Source organism: Eupeodes corollae, chromosome 1, assembly GCF_945859685.1.
Source record: "Eupeodes corollae chromosome 1, idEupCoro1.1, whole genome shotgun sequence".
NCBI lineage: Eukaryota > Metazoa > Arthropoda > Insecta > Diptera > Syrphidae > Eupeodes > Eupeodes corollae.
The window spans coordinates 310,323,724-310,343,819 of NC_079147.1; the positions used below are offsets into that span (position 1 = coordinate 310,323,724).

At 35.2% G+C, this 20,096-nt stretch overlaps 2 protein-coding genes across 3 annotated transcripts in view; one reads left to right on the forward strand and one right to left on the reverse strand.

The window, feature by feature from the left end:
- Positions 1 to 400: 400 nt before the first annotated feature.
- On the reverse strand, positions 401 to 4,217 carry LOC129942898 (ATP-dependent DNA helicase Q5). The gene is made up of 5 exons (XM_056052020.1): positions 4,026 to 4,217; positions 2,685 to 3,968; positions 2,178 to 2,620; positions 753 to 2,025; positions 401 to 680 (listed from the first exon to the last, which is right to left on the reverse strand). Exons 1-5 carry the CDS (start codon positions 4,132 to 4,134, stop codon positions 586 to 588), a joined length of 3,204 nt encoding a protein of 1,067 aa, XP_055907995.1. The 5' UTR covers positions 4,135 to 4,217; the 3' UTR covers positions 401 to 585.
- A 1,760-nt stretch (positions 4,218 to 5,977) lies between these two features.
- Positions 5,978 to 20,096, forward strand: part of LOC129942900 (glypican-4) — a 37,517-nt gene continuing 23,398 nt past the window's right edge. Inside the window, exons 1-2 of one of the 2 annotated variants that reach the window (XM_056052021.1) lie at positions 5,978 to 6,361; positions 6,428 to 6,828. In XM_056052021.1, coding sequence (XP_055907996.1) covers positions 6,522 to 6,828 — 307 coding nt within the window. In that variant the 5' untranslated portion in view covers positions 5,978 to 6,361; positions 6,428 to 6,521. Of the gene's footprint in view, positions 6,829 to 20,096 lie in introns of both variants that reach the window. The other variant, XM_056052022.1, reaches the window with a different exon arrangement.

Genomic DNA, 20,096 nt, shown 5'->3' on the forward strand with positions numbered 1-20,096 from the left:
ATCTGGTGGCCTGACAAATCACGCTTGAATTTTCTATCCATTCCCACGGTCGCTCAATATCATTTATCGGTGCATAAAGGTAAATGCTCTGGAACTTTGAAGATTCATAATACTAAATTCTTAGAGTTAATTTTATTAAGTAAGTTCTACCAGCTTCTCTCGTAGAACATCCTTAACTAGGCTATATAAATATTCATGCGTCAGACCAGTTAATATGTGATCGTAGTTATAAGATCGAAACATTCATAACAAATTGAAATTCTTATAATCCGTAGTTGTGGCGTTAGGAAGTTCTTGAAGAAGCTTTATTCGCTTCTCATAAAACAGCATGTCATCATAAGACTCCCAGCCGAAGTTAATGTTTACCAACCGTTTTTATGTTAATTGAAATTGATATCGCTTTATTCATAGGTATAATAATGTATTTTTTAATATTATAGTTTGTCTGTTTTCTAACAGTTTTCTTTTTCCAATGTTACCAAAATATATATATTGAAAAATTCAATCGAAGTTTATATTCAAAGAATATACAAAATAAAAATAATAGTCAATTATACACACACTACACAATATTAACTTAAATATTTAACAACCAACATATTTTTCAATATCAGCATCGTTCGAAATCATTTTGGTTTTCTTGAATATGTCACTCACAAAGTCTTTACATTTATCTTTGTCTGAAAAAATAAAAGAGGATTTTTTTAAAGGGAACTTTTGAAAAAGATTAAACTCTTCTTAAGTTAACTTACCTAATTGTTTAGAATAAACCAAATGAGATATTTTCTTAGCAACTGCTTTGAATACCTCCTTATTTGCAATGTTAATCTTATAGTAGGGATTTAAGCACTTGACAACGTGATCACCAACGGTTGCTTTGAATTTTTTCATTGTTTCGAAATCTTGCTTTTGCTGGCTGATTTTTCTTTCTTTATTAGTCGCGGTTGAATCTCTCTTGTTTGTGTCGTTCTTATCATTTCTCGTTGGTACCTCAGAGGTACTTTTCGCATTTTCAGAATGTGGCACCTTTTTTTCAACTAGTCCCCTAGTGTTACCCCTTTCTTTCCTTTCTCTGTGAGTTGTGGATGAATCCTTTTTAAGTGTACCGTTCCTATCATTTTTCGTTTGCATCTCGGTGTTACTTTTTGAATAATCAGAATATGGCGCCTTACTTTCAACTCGTCCGCTGGTACTAGGTCTTTCTGTTTTCAAGGAAGAGCTGTCCTTGCACATTTTTGTAAGTTCTTCACTCAAGCTTAATCTGTGTTCTACTTTTGGTCTTTTAATTTTGACGTCGTCATCAACGTCATCAGTGTTCACGTTAGGTGATAGAAAGCGTTTTGTGGATGGTGGTTCTTTTTCCATTGAAGAGCTAGCTTTTGAAGTCAAAGTTTTAGGTTCATGTACATTGTTCTCATGCTCTGGAGAACTTTCAATAGTTATGAACTCTGAAAACTTTGGCTTGAATGCATTCTTTTCAGGTTTCACATAATCGTCTTTGAGAGTGTTTTCATTGTGTTTGCTTTTGCTATGCGAAATTCTCTTCTGAGCCTTAAACAGAACTGACGCCTTGACAAAGGCTGGCTGTGTGGTTTTATCGATCTCTTCTTCTTCTGAATGCTCAAGCTCTTTTTTAACAAGAGCTGATGCTTTTACAAAACTAGAAGTAGCATTGAGCTCCTCTTTAAAGTCTTCGTCCTCATCATCAGTTTCTTGTTCTTCTTTTATTTCTTTGATATGATGTGAACCCTGATCCCTTGGAGATTTCTTTGATTTGTCTTCGAAAAATGAACTGATTTCGGTTTGTTTGTGTGGATCCTTTTTGTAACTGGATTTCTTATTCAATTTCGACTTAGAAGCAGCAATTGTTCTTTTAACTTCATCAGACGCTGAGTCTTGTAAGTCTTTCAATTTTTGCTCATAATACTCAACGGAGCCGCCGTGTTTGTTGATTTTCTTTGGGACGTAATCCTTCATAGGAGGGAAAATTCGGAGTTCCAAAGTGCATTTTCGAATCGCAGACATCTAAAACATAAATATTAAACAAAACACTTTTGGAAAAAGAACTTGGAATTCAAAAATTGGAAATTTCTTTAAAATTCAAACTATGAACAACTAACAACTAACATTCATTTGTTCGGTTCTTTGAGAATAAATTTATTGGATAGGAATCTCACCTCTTTAGCCACGCTGTGTCGATAGATATTGACAACCTTGTTGGTAGTGAAGCACTGATACTCGATTTCTTTTGCAATTTCCTCGAAATCCCTGTACTTCAGGTCATGCGTGGGTCGTTCATCAGCGATGGCACACTTTTCAACATTAGCCTTTAGAACATCTATCAACGTAGTTAGGTAGTTCTCACGCAAGCTATTTTTCAATCCAGCTACTTTGGTCTCCGTAGCTTGCGCTTGCTTCACTCGGGACATCTGTGCATCGGGTTCATTTTCCAACAATGTGGCGGCGGTGATTGCTTTGCGGATTTCAAATTGTTTTCTTATGAAGTCTTCCGCATCCTTCTTGGCTTTTTTGTTCAGGGCCTCTCTACTTTCACCCTCATCACTATCGTGGCCCTCCGCAAAGCTTCTACCCCCTGCTCCATTGAAACCTGAACGACCACCTATTTCAAAACGATATGTATGTAATCAATTAATTTAAAACTTAACTGTTTTTTTCTTAGATACCTTCATAGAGATCTGTAGTGTCCCGCAAACTTATGTCTGATTTAAATGCCGAGTTCATGGAGAGTCTATGGAAAGTGTCTAAAGCCTTTTCGATGTTTTTCGGATTTTTGCAGACGTCACATTGATTGGTGCATTTTGGAGGAGGATCTCCGAAGTAGTCGGAGAAGAGTTTATGTCTGCATCGAATAGATTCGCAGTATTTGACCATTTCGTCGAAGTTTTTCACAGCTCGAAGTGCATTCGCGTTCTCGGCGTTCTTGCTTCGATTCACATCATTCTGCAGAAGGAACGTTATAGACTTAACATCGTCTTTACCATAGTACAACCGACAATATGACTGTTTTCCATCTCGACCAGCCCTACCGGATTCCTGGTAGTAGGCCGCCACGTTCTGCGGGATATCCCAATGAATGACGAATCGGACTGTCGACTTGTCGACTCCCATTCCAAAACTGTTAGTGGCGCAAATGACAGTGTATTTGCCAGACATCCAATCTTCTTGTGTTTGGGAGCGTTCGGAACTTTTAAGTCCGGCATGGTACGCTATGGCCTTTACTTTTTGTTTAGATATCCCATGAGCCACCCGTTCGGCTGCCTCACGTGTTCTGCAGTAGACGATACCACAACCTCGTTTCGAGGCTGGCAAACTCTTGTCCTCATCGCTCAGACAATGCAGAGCAAATTTGGCCAAATGGGCAAAGTCATCTTCGATGGAGTTCTTGAAAACTATGTCGTAGAATAAATTGACTCTGAAGCACGGTGTTTTAAACGTCGTCACAGGACACTTTAATTTCAACTGGGTGAGGATGTCATTGACCACATGTTTGGAAGCAGTTGCCGTCAGAGCGATCCAGGGGATGTGCAAGTACTTCTGCCGCAAGAAACCCAGCTTGAGGTAGTCAGGGCGGAAGTCATGGCCCCACTGGCTAACGCAATGGGCCTCGTCAACGGCTACAAACGCTAGTTTGTCATACTTGATTAAGTGACTGAGAAGCGATTGGAAGGATTCCGTGGCAGCTTGTTCGGGAGTTATGTACAAAAATCGTGTGGCGGGGTTGATACTTTTCAAATCGTTTATAACACGATCACGGTCTTTTGTGGACATTTTTGAATTAATCGATTCGGCTGAGATTTTGAGTTTTCCTAGATGATCGATTTGATCCTTGATGAGAGCAAGCAGGGGAGAGAAAACCAGTGTAATCTTCTTAGCCAAAAGGCCTGGCAGTTGAAAGCACAGAGATTTGCCAGACCCCGTCGGCATAGAGACGTAAATATCGCGATTCGCTGTAGAGTAGAAATTATTATTCAACAAAAACACTATGGAAATATCTCTTCAATTACTGTTAATTGCGCATTTGACAGCTTTTTCTTGGAGCTCATTTTTGAATTTTGTATATCCGAAATATTTTTGCAGGCCTGCATATATTTCTTCATCGGTTAAATCAGACATTTTTCCAAAAAAAAGAGGAAGAATATCAAATTTAAGTAAGCAAAGAATTTTTAACAACACTTTTAATTTTTGACATTTAAATAATAGGTTTAGGTGCAGTGCTGCCAATTTTTTTGTCGGCATTTGTTTTGCTTTTTTATTGTTGTTTTTGGCGGTGTGATGAAATCACAATTTTGCAATATTGACATAGCACATGGATGGATTAGGAAGTGCAATATAGGTTGAAAGGTTCATTCACAATTGTCTTTTATTTATAAGGGGTTAGTTAAAGGTATTATTAGTTTTCATCATTAAATATTTTGCTTCGAGATATTAAAACAATTAGGAGAAATTAAGAGATTAGATAATTAAGTTTGCTATTTTCAGAGTCAAAACGAAGCCTATGAGTTGTGGAAATTTTCTTTTATAAGATTTTCAGTTATAAGATCGTTTGCAATGAACAGCTGATTCCCTACCTCATCAGTTTTAATTTCAAATTTTAAATTCATAATGGATTCAAATCAGGAAATTTAGTTTCAAACAACCTGTCAAAAAAATACAATTATATTCATAGCCCCCTATAAATGCAACAGCAAACTCCGGACTTACGTCCAACGACGCTGTTGACGTTGCTGTTCGAGTGCTAAGTGGTTGAAATACGCTCTTAAACAATGGCCACCGCCGTTGCTGTTTCAATTCTTTTAAGAGTTAACAGTGGCTTCAACGTCAATATGTGTTTTTCCCGGGCTAGAACCATTCATACTTTTTGATTTTTTTACTCACTCACTTTTTTGAGCTTAAGACAGCAAAGCCAATTATTAAAATTTCAAATTTTATATTTAAGGTTTAATTTTCATAACTGAAACCAATTATTTTGACAGTTCGTTTAATTATCCTTTTCATAATTGAAAAAATGTCCCTGTTTTTTCTGAAAGAAATTATCGGAATTGCATTAAATTGAAAAGCAAAATTGCGGTAACTCTTAGGCTCGGCGCGCACATGCAACTTTTAGTTTTGAAACTGTTTGGTTTCTAAACTGAGCACTATAGACTTATGCGAGAGTCCGCGCACATGCAGACATCATTCTGTCGCAGATCCGAGCAACTTTTGACACAAACTAGAAGATCACCTCAAATTAATTCATTAGTTTGTGTCACAAGGAATCATAGGTAACTGCGCAGACATTCAACTAAATCGTTGAATCATTTTCTGTAAGTGCAAGAGAGAGAAAAATTTAGTTTATGTTTATTGAATATTGGTTTATTTCGTTAATTACTTTCGGAGTTGCTTATGTGCGCGATGTTTGGGCAACTAACGATCGAAAAAGTTGCATGTGCGCGCCAAGCCTAATAACAGAAATGAAAAAATACGTTTTAGCAAAAATAAACTTTGCATTCAAGGTTTTTGTCCTCAAAATAAAATTCTTTCAGTGATTTCCAATTTATACTCACAAATTAAAATGTCCATGCAAACAGGTATTTGTCCTCCAAAATAATATAAAAAAACAAGAAGGTATGAAAATGCTTCTAACAAGAAACATGCAAAGTTATAGTTTTTAACAAAAAATTATGTTTAGTTTAGAATCTTTTAAAATTGCAACTATACACAACTTTTCAATTTGTAGTTAAAACAAATTTCTCGTCACTTCTTTGTTTTCATCAAGACTTGCAATAAAAAGGTAGTCATCTACTTTTCTCGTGTAAAAGGTAACAAACAAGAGGTGTGGTCACACCGAATCAACTTCAACAGCAGATTCCATCCCGTTTTGTTCCAAACGTCAAAATAATCTGTCTAATTTTTTTTTTCAACTCGATACTTTTTCCAACAAATCAAATCGAACAAGTCCGACGAGACTGACGGCAATCGGGCAGGCAGGCAATTTTTAATTTTTAGTTGAAAATTCTTGAGACGTGCGCCGGGACGTCTATCGGGTGTGCTTGTCGCCTCCTTTATATTGTTTACAATAAATTTATCTTTTGTTTTACACCTCCAATAATTATTTACTTTGCTTTTTGGGCATACAAATAAAAGATTCAAAATACAAAATCGCCAACATGAACGCACTAAAGTTCATCAACTCGAATTCGTTTTTAATAATTCTAAATGGGGGTTTCAATTTATTTGTTTAAGCTGTGCCTTGGAATAAAAAGTCAATAAATTCTTCGAGAGATAAGAAAAATAAGCATTGCGCTACAATAAATCAATAAAATAAAAATAAAACCTCAACTTACCCGGTGTTGAAATACAGGTAGAAAAATACAAAATAAAATAGTTGAAAAATTACTTGTTATACGACGTATCTACACTTCTGCAGTATTAAAATAAAAAAGCATTATACCTACCTTCCAACCCTGGCGAAATAGTTAATTATAAGTTATACAGTATACAAACAAAAGTTAAACGAAAAAATGGCCATAGTTTCAAGAACTTTGTCCACTGACAAAACCCATCACCGGCTACGATCGGTAATGAATAGAATTCTGCAAGTTGTATTTCTACTCTGCCTGTCGGCACTGGTGGGTGGAGATGATTCATCTGCTGCGACAGCGGTTCCAAGTCTACAGCAAAGCAGTGTGATGGCTTTAGCGGCAGTGCCGTCTGCTAAACCTCTTGTCGGCTCTATTCTGGACTTTAGCCCCAACTGTTCAGCCGTAACTCACATATTTGAAGGTCGTGGGATACTTTTGGCGGAAATACCACAAAAACCAAGCAATGGTAAGTTAGAATTATTGCTCTTAAAAAATGACAAGGTGTCGTATCGTATTACCATAAGTTTCTCATAACCAGCAACCAGTCTGTTTTGCTTTATTACTTCCGATATTCAAAAACGATGATGATAAAATATGAGTGCAAAAACTGTCTGCAGGAAGGTAGAATGTAGGTTTAAAAAAAAGTTCAGATAAAAGATAGTGAATCTTCCCTTTTGTATTTAAAAAAAAGAACGAACTTAAACCAACACAAACAACCTTCATCCCCTCGCTGCCCCTTCTCTTGTGACCCCTTAAGCACATGCTGCATTCCCAAACCCAATCCCAATTCCCATCCCATAAATTTGCCACCACCGAAGAAACAAAGTAAGTAAAAAAGGACTAGCAAGACGAAAAGAATTTTCATAAAAATGCCGTACTTCCACTCTAAATGTGCCCCTCATCCGCCACCACTACCACCATCACTTGCCTCTTTCCTCTTGCCAAAGAGCCAGACGGTTCCATTTGAAACGAAACCAACTGAAATGAACCAAAAGAAAAAAATTCCTCTTGCTTCTTTGATTTCATTTTACCTTGCGTGATGTCTCTTGCTCCGATTCGACTTCTTTGTGCCTTGCCTCTCTCCATTTTAAAAGTTAAAGGATGTAGAAGCGAGAAAGAATGATATGGAGCAAGAAGGGTAAACACCTCGTCGTAGTCGTCGTCATCATCATCATCATCATCGTCGTCGTCGTTAACTCTTAACTCTTAACTCAACTAAACTAAACTCATCCACTTTTAAAATTGCGCCTACCTTTCACAGTTTCACTAAAATATGAAGCATTGGCTTTGATTTTTTTAGCAGCCAATGCAATGTAAACTTTTACTAAGTAGTTACGTAGTTTTGGTCCGCGCTTACCCCGCGGCATTCTTGCACCTCTTCTACAACACTGCAAGCCATGAACGTGCATGCATAGTGGACAGTGGGCATGAAGTATGAAGTGTTAAGGGGGAGATCTTGGTTTTTTGCTGCACTGTCTCTTGGTACTTCTTCTACCTGTCTGCAGGTCGGATTGCCCACACATCCTATCCTATCCCAATTCATACCACGACAACAACGACGACGATGGCGATGGCTATGACGGTGATGGCGATGGCGATGGTGACGGCCACGCTCGCTCGAGGAGAACCAAAACCGAGGATAGTGTACAGGCATCCTTATACGTTATACGATAGGAATGTAATGATATATAATGTGCTGCATCGGTGAACTACGTTGCGTGGACAATTTAATTGTGTTGGTGCTGCTTGGTGGATACGGATAGGCGGCCAAGACCAAGACAAAACCACCATCGACAATAACGACCAAGTGGACTGCCCAGCTCAGCTTAGTTCAGTTCAGTTCACAGCTAAACTTATCTACCTGTTCTACTGATGAATGAAGACGAAGCCAAGATAGGGAACTGCTGCTCTGCTCTGTGTTGATCAGAATCGATTGCTTTATCGTTGCATTTTTCTTCCATGTGTGAATTTTTATACAAGATACAATAAACGAACAATCGAAAGAAAAATAACAAAACCATGATATAGGACCAAGTTAAGGTGGAATTGGAAAGAATGTTAGAATGTTGGCACTTGCAGAAATGGTCGCTCTCACGCCATTTTGCGTAAGCTATAATTATAATCATTTTGATCCCTCACTTTAACTGCTTTTATGGGCAACTCTTTAATAGACAAAGCACTTTTATACGAAAACTATTTATTATTTTAGTTAAGTTAGTAATTGTTTTAGTCAAAGAAAATCGTTTATTTAGCTTTGAAGTTTTTCTTCACCTTTAAAATGATTTTAACGAAGTTGCAATCTAATTATACCTTTTTATGAAATGTATTGTTAGGATCAATTCCAAATAACAATACAAAATACATTACACAAGTTGTAATCGATGTGGGTGTCTGAATGGCGTTCATTTTCGAACACGTTTGCTTCAGGTATCAAGAATCGAACAAACAAACACAAAAACAGACAAAGAAAATAAAGTTAAGTATTGAGATTGTTTTATGTTTTGCTTTTGTAACTTATTTATCGATCCCAAATCTATGAATATAACCCAATTACCTTGCTTCTGTTAATCCTAAATACAACACAAAATATCTTAACACCCACTTGACATCTGTTTTTAATAACTGCCTATTTCCTTCTGTGTGTGCTTATTGAAAAAAAACAGTCTTTCGAAACATTCTTTTCAAACCAAAATTCCATTTTTGATTTTATCTTGTCGGTTAATCAAAAATGCTCATCTATTTATCTATAATGTCACGAAGCTTCATAAATTCAAATTTGAATATGTTTGAATTATTGATAAGTGTGTGGGCTATTTTGAATATGCTCACTTTGCATACCCAATACGGAGTTACCTTTTTCAAAACTCTGACTTAACGAATTAACTGACATACATAAATATGAACTGCACAGTCTGCGGATTGATAATGAATGCTCTATGAATAAGCGCCACTTTGGCTAATGCTGGGTTTGAGGAGTGACTGACCTTAGACAAACAAAAAGAAACATTTTAAAGAAAGACGATTTAAAAGTGTTGGTGTTTTTTGAATGCCTATTTGAGGAAATTTAATTATTTGAGAGCGTTGAAGGGGCTACTCAGGAACCGCACATGCGGAATAAAATTTCGTTTATTAAACTTTCATCTTGGCCGAACTGTTATGTCCTGTTATTATGTGAACTGATTTTGTTCCCAATTTCTTCTGAAAACTGCAATATTCGGAATAAGAGTCGTTCTCGTCAGATGACCAGTTTCATGTGGCAAGAGAAGAGAGGTGAGAAAAAGGTAAGGTAAAATTATTTTTCCTCAGGTATTTGGAATGTTTTTTTTTCTTCATTTTTTTTTGGTACGGGACATAAGAGGATAACCAACAAAAAAGAAAACAAGTGAAATCAAAATCAAGTAAAAAGTGGCGATAAAGAAATCTAAAAAGGAAGCCGCCGCCATAGCCTTAGCCGTATCGTTGCGGCACAGTAGAGTCGTTAGGATCACACGAAAATCTTGCTCAGTCTTGATTTGGTAAATTGCGCGCATACTATTGATGAGATGCGTATCTTTTACCTGGATTCTTTCTCTTCTTCTTCTTTTTCATCATCTTCATGTTCATCTTCTTCTGCCACCTTCATGTGTGTGCTTGATTTTTTTGATAGTAATTTTGTGGATGGTTCTCCATTTTCTTTCTTCGATGCAGACAAAACAAAAAAAAAAACAATCCCAGGTCATATTTGGGCATTCGACTTGATCTTCGAGTGTGGGATTTCCTGAATGAACTTCGATAAATACCACACCAGCGAGAAATTTCTTAATTTCTTCTAAAGAGGTTCCATTCTCTCTGGAGGTTGAACAAAAGAAGAAAAAGAAAAAAAAAAAACAAACAGGTATTGATACAAGTGTATCGAATGCGTCTCAACTCAACGTTCACTTAAGTGGCAAATGCATTCTCTGTGAGAAATCATTTAAAGGATTAAACATTCCACAGCTCAATAAACATAATACACATAATATGAAACAAAGTTAGCTAATTCCTGCTGCATCCAAATGCTGGTTTTGTGTTACCATTACCACCAGTGATTGAGAGATCCCTCAATATTATTATATTGTTATTATTCGCATTGTATTTGTTGCTTTTTCTGATTTTCCTATTTTCGTTTCTTTGTTGTTCGGAGTTCTATTGTTTGTTATATTTTATTTTGTATTGTTGTGTGTTCTTTGGTTCAGGATCGGTATCGGTATAGCAGGACGCAGCAGCATGACAGCCGGAAATGCACCGAAATAGAGAAGTGTAGGATGAAAATAAAAAGATAGCAATGAATGAAGAAAAGCAAAATGTACCCGGGCTGGTGAACTGGAAAAGTAGGATCTCGTACAGGATTTGTATTTCTGTAGGCGGTATTAACATGTAATAATAGCCCACATAAATGATATGAACGGCAGCCTACTTGGTACTTAGGAATTTGCAACACAAAAGAATTTCCACTTGATTAGTTAAGTGTTGAATAATAATATGTACGAAGGGATTTTTCCAACTGTCCACTAACTCTCCTCTTTATCTCTCATTCAATTTATTTCTTTTATTTAAATATTAATAAGAATGTCCCTAATTTCTTCAAATGAGAGCAAAAATATATTGAAGTGAGCAAAAATGTACCTGGGTTCGGAGTTGTGTGCACCAATTTAGAAGACCCTTTAGGTAAATGAGTGCGCTTAGGAAATAATAAGCTGTTTCCAAACGACACACTTGTTTGACATAACCTCTCCTGAAGAAGAAAATAATGTACGATTGTTAACTGCAGCAGTTTCCATTTAAGACCACACAGGTTTAAGTGGTCCAATGGAACACAAAAGAAGAGAAAAGAAAAGAGATAACATTCAAGGGAGGTTATTAAGTGGATTTCAATTCCCAGCACTGTTTGATAGACGAGTGGTCGAGTGATAGCTTAACGTTTGTCGCAACTGAAACCATAACGTCTTCGTTAACTTCTGTTAGACAAGATACACCACGTTAGATGCATACGAATATCAATAATATCCCAAGATAACAACAAATGGCCTCCAAGGTCCTAGGTACGTTGAAGCAGAAGTTCACTTCATGTAAAATTAATATTCATGTTTTTTCGTGCACGAAATTGGGAATGATAATAATAAGAAAATTTGAATTTATAAAAAGATGTCTCATAGTAATTGTCTTTCAATCGGAGAATTACGTTTTACGCTTAGTTTTTTTTTGTCTATATATATTTATATGATTACGAACTAAATAATTAAATTATAAAATAAATTTACATAATCACATAAATGAGTTGCACCTCAACACAAAACAGCTCTGAGTCTCATTGACACAGACACTTACCCATACTGTTTCGCTTTGTGAATTTAAATTTAAAAAACGTAGGAGGTAGACGATAAACGTACAGTTAAATGGGTGATACTGATAACTAAAAAACGAGCTGCATCAAAGCGACTCGTTAAGTGCTGGATGCCTTTATATAAACAGGAAATAGAAAAAGGAAAACATTTCAAAAACTTAAAATCCTTTTTTATGACAAAATTATCTGAGATTGACATATCCAACATGGAATTAATTATAACCGGAAATTTTCTTCTTCAGTTTGTAGTTTCTCTGTATTTAATCCTTTGTGAAATGGAAAAAATATATAAATAACAGAAAAACTAAAACTGTTTCAAGTACACACATCCATCTCGGTAAACATTTATAAAGTTACGATCCACCTATCCACAATTCTACATGTAAGGACTTTAGAGCGTTCTTGTTGAAGGTATCCATTCATCCATTCGCCAGGTGATGATGTTCAAATGGTGACATCCTCGAGTACAAATTCATACCTCCACATCACTTCAACATGAAGGGTTTCCGACACTGTCATGAAAGATATACACAAATGAAGTGTATGACTATGGGTAGTTCTAGTTCTTATGAGGACTAAAATTTATATACACAACTATTTAATAGAAACTTGAAAAGAAAAATAACAATAACTGTTTGAACATTTGTGTTTTAAATCATAAGAGCTGGAGTAGCGAAATATATAAATTGACATCCACAAAGTTTTTTACTTTTGCACAAACTTGCATGTAAAGGATTTTACCTCCAGCGTAGACAAATAAAAACTGATTGTACTTTTGGGAGGTTTTTGAAAATTAAATTTTCGAAACATGTTTAAAAAACAACTAATTTTTGTATACGTGTGCAGCTTACGACTGAATCGTGAGCAGTACTTAAAATTTTCTTAAAAAAAAGCTCATTTTTGAGAATTAGCACAACTGATTTTGGTAGTTTAGAAACATTTTGGAAGGTCAAAACTTCATGTTAGAGTCTAAAACTGTTGAAAAGGAAGACAAAAAAAGTGAAGTGTCAACTTTTTCGCTTCTATCCTAACAAAATATTTAATACAAACACATTTTGGATTGCACAACATTCGAAAGGGTACGTTAAAGGGGTTTTTACTGTCTTTAAAATGTTTAAAAATTAAACACAGTGTCGATTTAACGACATGAGAGTGAGACATTATTTTTGGAGCATTAATTTCAACAAGGTTTGCAATTCCCCATTGGACAATGCTGACGAGATATGAATTTAATGAGTTTTTTTACGCAGCCATTGAAGTTTCACATCTGGAGCATAGGACAAGGGTGTGAATATAGAAACGAGTATGAAAAACTGTAATCAGTGAAACAATTTAAAGAGTTAGAAGTTGCAGACAAGAGATCTTTAATTTTTACAAAAATTGTAGACGAAACGGAGTTCTGAGGAACGCCAGCATTAATTTTAGAATTAATTAAACTTGTATTGAAAGGTTAGTAAAGTAGTTCGTTATCCAACGCAGAAGAGATTCATCCATTTGGTGCCAAAATCTATCAAATATTTTTGAAGTATCAAGTGCTTTCATCTTGCTTCCTCCAAAACGATATGTTAATTTTTCGTTCGTTTGGATAAAAATATAATAAATAAGGTGGTGCAAGAGTCCTTTGAGATCTAGGGCCTAGTGACTTATAACTCTTAACAATTCCTGTGTGCTTGTAATGGTGTCAGGAATGGGGGGGACCTACAGTATAAATCCGAACGGAAAATTTGAGAAAGCACTTTTTGACAAGAATTGGAGGATTTTTTCAATTCCTAGCAAGAGGCAGTATCCTTGAAAAAAACCATTAGATGGTACAGGCAGGGTTTGAAACCAAGACCTCTTGCATGATAGTCCGACGAAATAACCATCACGCAATGGGGTTAAATTGGTTTAAATTGTTTTGTTAAATTTTTTAATCGTTTAACAAAACACATATGGTACCAATTTTAGGACATCTTGAAAATTGTTTCTGACATCAGCTGTTCTTTCTTATAAGAGTCATGATACACGAGTATCGCCTGCGATAAGTTTTCAGAATGTATTACCTACATATCTTGAATTCCTAGTTTTAAAAACACAAACATCCATTTAAAATATTTATGTACACTTAATTTTTACCTGAAAGTCTGGGTGTATACTTGCGTGTACTATACTTGTCAGTTTTTAAAGCCTTGAGAGAAGGCGTACATTTTAAGACATACGAGTAAAAGTTATTGTTCAACAAATTGCTACATTAAATAAGCTCCTCTGAGCTTGCATACCTCACATAGTCGATTGTTAACATGCCGTGCATTTGCAATTATTTGTATCAACAAAAATTGTGTTGCTGCGTATTTGTATTTATTCAGTCTCTTATCGCATTGCATACCATTGCCATCAAGTACGTACTAGAGAAGGTTCATAGGTATATTCATATGAAGATAGAATATTTTCCTCTTTTATTTTTTGTTTTCGTTTTTTTTGCAAAAGCATTAATATACAATATGCATACCTATACGACATATGTGATATGCGTAGATATAAATGTTGGATTAAGAAGGATGTCGAATCGCTTTGAAAAGCATCCTTGTGCGTCGTTATTCGTTATTCGTTATACCTACCTGCATAACCATTCTCGTAATTATCATTTCATTCTTTTATCTTTGTAAAAATGTCTCCGATATTATGTTGCCTGCTGTAAGCCGAGCTAAGCTGATATACTTGTACCTACTCCTTAGTCATCATCGCATCGTTGATGGTTGGCGCTGCGAACAAAGCAAACATGTTGTCACATCTTTGCTCTTCTTTCTCAGTGGCATTGCATTAATAATACGGGTGTAGGTGCAAGTTCAATTTATGTCGCCTTTCCTATAAACAGAACCGTGCAAAAAAAAACAATTTATCTAATATAAGGGGGTTTGCCAAAACTAACTTTACGAGTAACAAATGTTTATGAAAAAAAAAAACAAAAAGTCAAAACCTCATTTAATAATTTTTTAAAGCTTTACGCTTCACCAATTTGAAATAACAATCAAACACACTAAAGGGGTTATGAATACCCTTATAATGAATGTGTGAACATTAGGAAGGGAGACAGCATTAAAAATGAGATGCCGACGCACATTAGTTTCGAATGTCTGCACATTGTAATGAGTGGGAAATATTGAGCCTGGTAAAGCATTCCACATTCGTGTAGTGCTGCAGAAGAAATAATCCCTGTACTTAAAGATACGTCCAAAATTGCGCTCAATGGTAAACTTATGGGCATTTCTAGCAGAGGAGGAGGAATGCAACTAGAGCATTGTTTATAAAAATACAATGATAGGCATGAAACCTTGCGGCGATGTTCAAAATAAGCACATTACTCGATAAGAGAACGATCTCCTCTCATTTTTCGAGCTCTTTTTTCAATTCTATCTAGAAGACTTAAGTACGTTATTTGGGCACCACCCGAAATATGAAGATTATACTCGAGTTTTGGACGAATAAAGGCTTTGTCAATTATAGACAGATCAGAAGTCTGAAAGAACCTTAACACTTGGCAGCAGTTTAAATAATAATGTCGTATATGTGATCACTCCACAACAAGTGGTTTGTGAAGCACATGCCTAGAATTGAAAGATGTTTAGTCTCCACGATGCAAGTCACACCCATGTATAGTGGCATTGGGGGAGGGTAACGCTTTTGAGACAGTAGACAGCATTGAGTTTTCGAAGCATTAAAATCTACACCTATGGGACATCGCTGTGAAGATCAGAATTTAATAAGCTTATCATATGCTGCCGTTGCTTGGTAGTCCACATCTGAAGTAATAATATTATTTCAAAATTTTACAGAAAATTTGTCAAAAATAATCGCAAAGAAACGACTGAATCGAATCGAGAGTTTTGAATGAAGGAAATCACATCTAAACATTTTTCACTTGTATGCTTAGAGTTCAAAGGGCTTAGATGGGGTTTGAGCCAAAGAATGTGTCAAATAAAAATGCACACGACTGTATGTCTTCTATTCCCGGCACATATTTCCTTCTGCATCCAGATCCAGATTCTGTGCAGAAGGGAACAGCAGAAGAAGAGAAGCAGCAGCTACTTGAGGTTCTTTTTCATCGTCAAAAAATAATATACATTATATGAAGCATGTTGTATTTTATGTCCTTTACATTTAATGCTGTAGGGCACACACACCTTTTGCCCAAACATGTGGAAAAGGTAAAAAACAAGAGTGCTTCTTTATACTTTTTTTCTTTGTAAGATTAGAGGAAACGAATAGGTACATACTTACTCATATCAAGTATTTCGTCTTCATTTTTATTTCTTTTTTTTTCTTGTTCCTTTTCCACTGAAGTAGGTAAATAGTTATGCATTTTTGTACATTTGTGTGAACAATTTTATCTTCTGACGTTGTGGAGTTTGCCGAAGGTTAAAGAGATATGTTTTTTTTTCACAGAGCAGGTCATGAAAGCTATGCAACTGTCCATTCATCAAAAATTCTGTTTACCTTATTTTTCTTTTAAATACAAGAAAGACAAGTTCCGCGTTTGCATGTGGTTTGAATGTTTAAAAAAAAAAAGTTGGTATTGAAGTCCGACAAATAATAAAAATAGAGGTTTTTCATTTGCATATTTAGATATAATTGTTGGATTGTTGAAGAAAACTTAAGTTGGTTTTTTTAAACTATTGACCATCAACTTACTGAACATTTTGTTTTTAAAAAGCAAACTTCCCAAAAATTGGTGTACATAGTGGGCTTAAGGTCTCTTTCATAAATGTTAATAAGGCAATCGAAGTACTACCAATCCTGGAAAAAAATTGGATTTGGAATTGTAAGGAGTCTAAAGAATTGACACTAGGCAAGTTTAATTAATCTAAAGACAAACTAAGGGTGATTTTTTTGAGGTTAGGATTTTCATGCATTAGTATTTGACAGATCACGCGGGATTTCAGACATGGTGTCAAAGAGAAAGATGCTCAGTATGCTTTGACATTTCATCATAAATAGACTTACTAACGAGCAACGCTTGCAAATCATTGAATTTTATTACCAAAATCAGTGTTCGGTTCGAAATGTGTTTCGCGCTTTACGTCCGATTTATGGTCTACATAATCGACCAAGTGAGCAAACAATTAATGCGATTGTGACCAAGTTTCGCACTAAGTTTACTTTATTGGACATTAAACCAACCACACGAATGCGTACAGTGCGTACAGAAGAGAATATTGCGTCTGTTTCTGAGAGTGTTGCTGAAGACCGTGAAATGTCGATTCGTCGCCGTTCGCAGCAATTGGGTTTGTGTTATTCGACCACATGGAAGATTTTACGCAAAGATCTTGGTGTAAAACCGTATAAAATACAGCTCGTGCAAGAACTGAAGCCGAACGATCTGCCACAATGTCGAATTTTCAGTGAATGGGCCCTAGAAAAGTTGGGAGAAAATCCTCTTTTTTATCGACAAATTTTGTTCAGCGATGAGGCTCATTTCTGGTTGAATGGCTAGGTAAATAAGCAAAATTGCCGCATTTGGAGTGAAGAGCAACCAGAAGCCGTTCAAGAACTGCCCATGCATCCCGAAAAATGCACTGTTTGGTGTGGTTTGTACGCTGGTGGAATCATTGGACCGTATTTTTTCAAAGATGCTGTTGGACGCAACGTTACGGTGAATGGCGATCGCTATCGTTCAATGCTAACAAACTTTTTGTTGCCAAAAATGGAAGAACTGAACTTGGTTGACATGTGGTTTCAACAAGATGGCGCTACATGCCACACAGTTCGCGATTCTATGGCCATTTTGAGGGAAAACTTCGGAGAACAATTCATCTCAAGGAATGGACCGGTAAGTTGGCCACCAAGATCATGCGATTTGACGCCTTTAGACTATTTTTTGTGGGGCTACGTCAAGTCTAAAGTCTACACAAATAAGCCAGCAACTATTCCAGCTTTGAAAGACAACATTTCCGAAGAAATTCGGGCTATTCCGGCCGAAATGCTCGAAAAAGTTACCCAAAATTGGACTTTCCGAATAGACCACCTAAGACGCAGCCGCGGTCAACATTTAAATGAAATTATCTTCAAAAAGTAAATGTCATGGACCAATCTAACGTTTCAAATAAAGAATCGATGAGATTTTGCAAATTTTATGCGTTTTTTTTTTTTTTAATTCTCAAGCTCTTAAAAAATCACCGTTTACATCCGTGACCGTTTCCTTTCTCGATGTATTTTTTTTTTCCTGAAAGTAAATTTTAAACAGATTTATAATGCGCATAACAGTAATAAAATTATTAGAACATATATATTTAAAGTATTTGATGATCGCGAACTACAATTTTTGTTAAAAATGTCTCGTTTCGTTACTAAAAATAATATTAAAAACATTGCAAACTTACGTGTTAACAAGAATTTAAAGCTTATAATATTTCATTATAACCAACGGAATATAGGGCCGTGCAATAAATTACGATAATCGTTAACAATATCCTTTTAATTTTAAAGCATGCTTATTAGGCATTCTTTTCCTTTTACAAACAAATTATATTAATAATAATTAACCATTAAGAATTTAAAGCTTCAAATACACATTAATTGTAATGTAAGAACTTAAGCGCTGAATTTAAAATACGAACCATGTTAATCTTTTTTTTAAGATTCGAGATTTTATTCATTTCCTTTTAAATTCTGTAGTAAAATACGTTGAAAAAAATAGTTCAAATTTTAATCATTTGATCAATTGATTCCAACGTCCGGTCCCCTTGCGAAATTTTAATGAATAAACCCTTTCCGAGTCTATGTATTTGTCGTTCTATGTGAATAAAAAGTTGACTCATATAATAAAATTAGTGTTCAAGAGCATTTATAACTTTTTTAAACCAATAGTATTTAACGGTTTTGAAAACATTTTAAATGCATCAAATGCCACAAAGGCAAATTTCAATTCACCTTGTTTAAGAGTTTCCCTTATTGATTTTACATCACCCCGTGCTTGAGTCAGTTGAATATTTTGTATCTAGTATTATCATTTCAAGTAATAGGGCCAACTTAGCTACATCAGAACTTATTTCTCATTTTCTAAGAGGTTAAAAGAAGAATTCACATTCAGTTACAATGATAAATTGCAATTAATCAAGAAATGTTTCACACCGCTCAGGGTATGTAGAACAATAATGTTTTCGAACTCAAACATTTTAAATTGAAAATGGACTTTTTCCTCCTTTGGATCAAAAATTGTAAAAATTAAAATTGAAGTTTAAATTTTGTTTAAAATAAACTTTATAAAGGTTTAAGAATAAATGAAAACCTCGTCTCTTAAAGTTGAAAATGAACTATTCATCTTTAATTTTTTAAGGCATTGGGAGGATAGTCACATTTCGTTTTCTGATGATGATTTTTAAAGCCAAGGTATACATCTATGCAAACTTAAACCTCTTGAAAACCCACATGATAATTTTTGATTTTATGATATACTCGTAAGTACACTCAAGTCAATATGAAGTTGTCTGTAACTATTTTATTATTATTTTTATTTTAAGTCTATCCATTCAAAAAATTAGTCATAACTTGAACATTATTTTAATTTGGTATTGCTTTTCGGTGTATATTTTACCATGATGTGCTAGAAGAGCATTACAATATACGAGTACATAGTTAATACCTTTTTCAATTTGCGCAATTTGGCTTTTATTTTTCTGACGTGGGAGTCCAAATAATGTTCTTTTTTTTAACAGGAATGTGTTGTGTACATTTGAATACGTTCAAGTTGATGATGTATGCTTTTTTGTTCTCCTTAAAAATAGCACTAAAATGAAAATACTTTTAAGTGGCATTAATTCTTGTTTTACTTCGCTGATGAAAGGGTCAACATCCAATCAAACCACATACATTTCACATGTCTACTCCATAAGTCTGATACAGTTTCGTTATGAAAATTGATTATGTTGAAGTGTTTTCCGATATTTTTTCTTTTTGAATCATCATCAATATCAATACCACACTGACAGATGATATCTGCTGCCAGCCCGTTTTGCTATCAAGGCATTGTGTGTAGTAGAAAAATTAAATAATGATGCTCCCAATCAATTCAATCGCTACTGTGTTATTATTTTTGTTCGCGGCGAATGCATTTTGTTTCTACATACATCAAAACTGCTACAGTGTGATAACTTTTGCAGAAAAGTTGGAACAAACTCTAAAAATATCATTCAAGAAGTTCAAGTGTCTTTTAAGTTTTTCAAATAAAATAATTTTATTTGGTTAGGTTAGGTTATGTTGCTGGGCTGATGATTGATGACGGTATCACCACACTTAGATCAAGGTAGATTTATTGTGATACCCTGAAGTATTGAACTTCCCTGAAAGAAAATATAGGATCTGGTTAAATAGCTTCCTTTTTCACGTTGAATAAGGTT

Excerpts from the sequence above, each read along its gene's own strand:
- LOC129942898 (XM_056052020.1), bottom strand. The coding sequence starts at position 4,134 with ATGTCTGATTTAACCGATGAAGAAATATATGCAGGCCTGCAAAAATAT. Across the intron at positions 2,621-2,684 it reads CACTACAGATCTCTATGAAG|GTGGTCGTTCAGGTTTCAAT; the intron begins GTATCTAAGAAA and ends GTTTTGAAATAG. Across the intron at positions 2,026-2,177 it reads GACACAGCGTGGCTAAAGAG|ATGTCTGCGATTCGAAAATG; the intron begins GTGAGATTCCTA and ends TTTATGTTTTAG.